General features: G+C 46.3%; 1 protein-coding gene across 1 annotated transcript in view; it reads right to left on the bottom strand.

Annotated features, from left to right (window-relative positions):
• LOC119410428 (asialoglycoprotein receptor 1) overlaps positions 1–5939 on the bottom strand; it is a gene marked incomplete in the record, with an annotated part of 6101 nt that extends 162 nt beyond the window's left edge. Inside the window, 8 exon segments of the mRNA XM_037677341.1 lie at positions 92–261; positions 353–462; positions 655–809; positions 2118–2210; positions 2347–2412; positions 2483–2572; positions 5625–5732; positions 5799–5939. Coding sequence (XP_037533269.1) covers positions 105–261; positions 353–462; positions 655–809; positions 2118–2210; positions 2347–2412; positions 2483–2572; positions 5625–5732; positions 5799–5856 — 837 coding nt within the window.
• Positions 5940–6231: the final 292 nt, after the last annotated feature.

The raw sequence follows: 6231 nt of genomic DNA, 5'->3' as shown, positions 1-6231 counted from the left end.
ACACAGCAGGGACACCCTGAGGACACAGCAGAGACACCCTGAGGACAGCAGAGACACGTCAAGCGTTGAACGTGGTGTCAGTAGACCTGACCTGCTGGGGGTGTTCACATGTCCTGAGTGTGTCTCTGACAGATGAAGGGCAGTCTGGTGGAGCAGTGAAGGTCGTTCAGGCGTCCATCGTTGTGAAGGTGCGCACAGTCTTCATCCCCAGAACCGAGACCATGACCGGTCCAGCTGTCAGGCTGCCCGGGTTTCCAGCGTCTGCAGAACAAAGATCCAAACTCCTGAGTTGGTCCTGTTCTCCAAACATCAACACTGGGTTGTTGGAGGAAAACCAGAACCAAAGCTCTACCTGCGGTTCATGACGTAAGGCGTCTCGTTGACCCACTCCCACTGTCCTGACTTCTCATCAGATAGACCGATCCAGTAGAAATTACCGGAGGCCATTCTGGTGACAAAGGTCTGGTCCATGAAGACAAAGATGATGATCAGAAAAAGAGTCAGACTTTTTAGGAGCTCAGCTGTTCGCTGCAGATGAGGTGTCTTCATTCCACCACAGATCTGACCTTCTGATCAGCTGATCAGCTGTACTGATCTATTTCAGAAGAACAACCTCTATGTGGACAGTCTGTGGAGGACGACGGACTGTCTCACCCATTCGTCGTCGCTCATCAGTATGACCAGGTGAGACTCGTGTCCGTTGCACCAGTCTCGTGCATCGTGCCAGGGCATGGTTGTCTTGCTGAAGAAGTAACAGCTGGTTCCTAAGTTCTCCCAGCCGAGAGGACAGCAGCCGGCTGAGGTCGTACCTGAGACACACGGGGACAGAGAGGACAACATCTGAGAGTCCAAGTTTGTCTTAAAACATTGAAATCAGAGTGAGGACGTCTGAGAAACGTAACGGCAGGAGGACGTTTTCAGAAGATGACAGTTACAGAAGAGTTGTGTGAGGTGGTGATGAGACGTTCTTTCTCTCAGACAAACACAGGTCTGCCAGAAAAAACAGGATTTGTTTTAATTTGTAACTTGTTAGAAAGAGAGGACGGATCAGAACGTCCTCCACAGTCTCTTCACTCAGCTTGAGTGACATCTTAGAACGGAAACGTAGACAGAATACAGAAGAACCTGTTCGGTGGTGGGGGGTACACATGTTTCAGGATGTGTGTGGTCAGTGTGTGTAGTGTGTCAATCAATCAATCAATCAATCAATCAATCAATCAGTCAGCATTTATCTACAGAGCCCTTTGCAGCAGCCAGGAGGTTCACAAAGCGTGCACAGTACAGAAGTTTAAAACAACACAAACATTGCACCAGGTATTAAAAAGCTTGTTTGAATAAAAAGGTTTCAAGATCAGATTTAAAAAGGCCCAGATCAGTGATGGGGCACAGATCCTGAGATAGATGGTTCCAGAGTCTGGGTGCAGCGACCCAAAAAGGCCTGGTTACGACGTTTATAATTGGACTTTGGGACAAACGGTAATCAGTAGATCAGCTAAACAAGATGGGGCGAGACTGTTCAGAGCTTTTAAAGTGAATAATAAAACGTTAAAATCAATTCTAAAATGGACTGGAAGCCAACGAAGAGAAACTCTAACGGGTGATGTGCTCATGTCTGGGGGTGTTGGTTAAAAGACGAGCTGCAGCATTTTGGACCAGTTGAAGACGTCTGATGGAGGACTGTGAGTTTCCTACATAAAGAGCATTGCAGGAGTCAAGCTGTGAGCTGATAAAAGCACGAATGACCTTCTCCAGGTCAGGACGTTTTAAAAAAGACAACTTTGGTTAAAAGACGTAGCTGATGAAAGTCGTGTCTGGCCATAAGTCATCTAAGTGTCAGCATATACAGAGAAAAAAGGAGAGGACCGAGAATAGAGCCCTGTGGCACACCACAAGAAAGAGGAGCAGTAGAGGAAGACAGATTACCCAACATGACAAAGAAAGTTCTGGAAGTCCAGTAGGAGGTGAACCATGTGAGAGGCGAACCAGATACACCAACACAGTGTTGAAGACGAGAGAGAAGGACGGCATGGTCCGCCATGTCAGAATCAGCTGTGAGGTCCAGTAGCAGACCAACGTGCGTGCGTGCGTGCGTGTGCGTGTGCGTGTGAAGTGTGTACCGTTGTTCATGTAGCGCTCCATGGTACATTTAAGGTTGGCGACCGTCCTGCTGATGGTGTCCAGAGCTGACAGCTGCTTCAGAGCCTCAGAAACTGAGGAAGCATGGACAATCAGAATCAGATAGATGTTTTCCAGCTGTTTGTGTTTCTTCACAGATGTTAATATATTTTCCTGCTGTTTTTCTTCCCTGGCAGATGTTTTCCAGCTGTTTGTGTTGCTGTGGTTTACCTGAGGTCAGCTGGTCCTTGTTGCTCTCCACAGCAAACTTCAGTCTCTGAACACCTTTAGCTGTTTCTGTGGAGGACATCAGCAGGTGAGTCAGAGGGAGACAGCAGCAGGTGTCTCACCTGAACAGGTGTGTTACCTTTGGACAGCTGCTGGGTGGAGCTCTGTGACTTCGTAAGGTTGGAAACAGTTGTGTCCACATATGACAGTCTGCTCATGGTCTGTGTGTCTGAACACACACACAAAACACAAGGAGAACATGAGAAGAACATTAGGAAAACACATGGAAAACATGTTAAGAACATGAAGAGAACATTTTAAGAATACGAGGAGAACGTGAGGAGAATGTGGAGAACATTAGGGGAACATGTTAAAAACATGTGGAGAACATGTTCCACACACATTAACTTTGTTTTAATTTTACAAACATATTTTATTCTCCTTCAATCTTCCTCTTCTTTAATCCTTGGTTGGGTCTTGAGGAGCAACAGGTCCGAGAGAGAGTTTCAGACCCCTGTCTACTCAGTAACATCCTCCAGGTCCTCCTGGAGGTTTTGACCTTCTGGAGGTTTTCGACCTCCTGGAGGGTTTCGGCCTCCTGAAGGATTTGGACATCCTGGAGGGTTTCGACATCCTGGAGGATTTCGACATCCACAAGGATTTGGACTTCCTGGAGGGTTTTGACCTCCTAGAGGGTTTTGACATCCTGGAGGGTTTTGACATCAACAAAGATTTGGACCTCCTGGAGGTTGTCAACTAGCAGGAGGTTGAAACTGTCCTGGACAATTTTGACCTCCTGGACACCCAACGGGTCCTCTGGACGGTTTCTTTGTGTTGAGACGTTTCTTCTTTCATCCAAAAGACTTCTTCAGTCCGAGAAGCCACAACAAACTCAGTTTCATGAACCATGAAGCGTGTATTAATAAGACTGACTGAACTTTGTTGGATTTCTTTACCTGGATTATTGAGCATGAATTTTTATGTTTTGAACCACTTTAGCCATGGCTGCCTCAGACGAGTCTGCGGGGGAGAGGGTGGACTCCAGAAACCATCTGAGCACCATGAAACTGGTTGACCCACTATGTAAAGGTTCTGTGTACAAGATTGAGTTTGTTGTGGCTTCTCGGACTGAAGAAGTCTTTTGGATGAAAGAAGAAATATTATCAAAAAGAAGAAACCATCCAGAGGACCTGACTGAACTTTGTTGGATTTATCTACCTGGATTACTGAGCATGAACTTTGATACCTCCTGGACAGTTTTGATATCCTGGAGATTTCGACCTTCTGGAGGGTTTCAGCATCTAGGAGGTTTCGACCTCCTAGACAATTTTCGCCCCCTGGAAAATTTAGACATCCTGGAGGGTTTTCCCCTCCTGGAGAGTTTTGACCTTCTGGAGAATTCGACCTCCTGGAGAGTTTCGACCTCCTAGAGGGTTTGAACCTCTTGGAGGGTTTGAACCTTCTGGAGGGTTTTGAGCTCCTGGAGGGTTTCGGCCTCCTGAACTGACTCCTTTTGATGTGAAGACGCAGCAGCTTTCAAGACTGTCTTCAGTCAAAGAGCTAAAATAGGATCCTGGACTTGGAAGCCTCTCTTCATCATCTATAGGCTCTTCATCAGGGTCCAAAAGAAGAAGAGTCTTCCTTCCTCCTGTGGGGTCCCTCAAGTCCATAAGGGTGTACAGAGACCAGGAGTGCTTGATCCCAAATAAAGCTGGAGTTTGTTTAATTAATTATTAAACGAAGGACAGCTGCAGGAGACTTACTGAACTTCAGGGTCTGAGCCCCAGATTTTGGATCTCCTCCTGCTGAAGTCTTCACAGATCCAGACCCATCTGGGACTTCATGACCCAAACTTCTTCTCTGGTGTATGTAAGGTAATCCATACATCTATCAATCAACCCTGATGTCAGTTTTGTTCTCATGGATTCAGATCTCTCCAGGAGCTCATCAGCCTGACTCGAAGGCAAAGCCCCCCCCCCCACCCCCACCCTGCAGGAAGATAGTTTCAGCTGCTTGGATCCAGGATCTGGTTCTTCCAGTCCTGGTCCAAACCTCCTGACCACAGCTGAGGGTGGAACATAGACAGACCAGTAAACCCAGACCTTTGTCTTTCAGCTCAGCTCCTTCTTCACCATGGCAGACCGGAGCAATGACCTCATTACAGCAAACTAGGCTCTGATCTGTTGGTCCATATCTGGCTCCAATCAGACCATAACCCAGGACCCAGACTCCCAGATACCTGAAGTCCTTCAGTCCCCAACCCAGAGGGACCAGTCCACCTTTGATGGTCTATTTAGTTTTACTGAGATGTTCCAAAGACCCTTTTGGTTCAAGTAACATCTGAAAACATCTCCAGCTTCTCTTCTTCTCTGGATCCTGATGGTGGTCTGGTTCATGTGGATCTCACTCAGAACAGAATTCCAACATTGGACTCTGTTTGGTTCTGGTATTACTTCAGTTCGTTCCAGTTTTACTCTTGCACCCTTGTGTGAATGCACCCTAAGAAGGTTTGAGACGTTTCTGCACCTGTTCTACTCATCTGGTGGTTCTGGCCCATTTGTTCTGAAATGGACCAAATGGTTCTGAGAAATGATGGATCAAAGGCCAACAGGGTCCAGAGTTACCAAGTCACAGTTTGAAAACTGAACCAGGACCTGACTAGAACCCATAAAAAAAACACCCAAAAGTAAACCAAGGTCAGATGGTCATCATTAACTTCACGTATGCTCTCACACTGTTCATCTTCATCCATAAATCCCTCCTTGGTCTGCTGCCTTCTTATAACTCCTCCCATATGTCACATCGTCTGTGCAGTTACAGCGTGCGCTCTCAGGACATCATTACCTGCAGCGTTCCCTCAGTGTGGACTGAACTTGGAAAAAAGGCCTTTTCCTACTCAGCTCCTGCACCTGGAACACCTCGTAACAGGAACTAAAGTTGTCCTCCTTGATTTCTTTGTGGGGTTTCAAACATCTGATAACGTCAATAGAAAAATGAAGGCAGATATCTTCTTGTTTTTAGTGTTTCACCCTGTGTTACATCACCCCATTGTTTCATACACGACACTTATTTTAACTGTACTTTTACTGTAGTTTATTGTTGCCTGTTTAAATCAGGTCTCTCTTGTAACTGAGTCCTCGTGACTCGGTGAGACTAATCTGCAGAAATAAAGGTTGAACAAAAATAAGAAAGGACCAGAGAAAAGAGCAGCTTCAGTCTGGATCTGGACCACGGTCAGAACCAGAACCCAGACAAGGTGGGTTCTCCATGACTGTACTCACTGGTAACTGACACCACTATGATGAGGATCAAGATCACCGCAGCACCCAGACCCATGAACAACCAACGTCTGGACCTGGACACTCTGGATAACGGGCCTGGCCGAGGTTCTGATGGACAGACAGACGTGGTCAGATATCAGAACACACACACAGACCCACACACACCGACAGTACCTTTGTTCCAGAACGAGCTGCTGTCGTCCTCCATGTTGTCGTGGTATTCAGTGGTCATGGCGATGTCCCCTTTGTGTCCAAACTCGTCCTGGTCTCAATCGGCACAATGAAATTCTGAAAAGTGTCCGAGTCCAAACAGTGAGCGGTGGGTCAACGGCCACAGAAACGCACTTTGAACCGTGAGTGTGTAAATACACACTGACTCACAGCAGCTGAACATGAAATGTTCTGATTCATGAAATGTTCTGATGTTCTGATTCATGAAATGTTCGGAAATATGAAACATTCTGAAACATGAAACGTTCTGAAACATGGAACGTTATGGCTCATAAAATGTTCTGACTCATGAAACGTTCTGTACATGAAATGTTCTGAAACATGAAACATTCTGATTTATGAAATGTTCTGAAACATGAAACGTTCTGAAACATGA

The sequence above is a fragment of the Nematolebias whitei genome, chromosome 1 (genome assembly GCF_014905685.2).
Source record: "Nematolebias whitei isolate Nwh7 chromosome 1, NemWhi1, whole genome shotgun sequence".
Classification (NCBI taxonomy): domain Eukaryota; kingdom Metazoa; phylum Chordata; class Actinopteri; order Cyprinodontiformes; family Rivulidae; genus Nematolebias; species Nematolebias whitei.
Note: the sequence above shows the minus strand (reverse complement) of the source record. Positions and strands in the feature narration are given on the sequence as shown.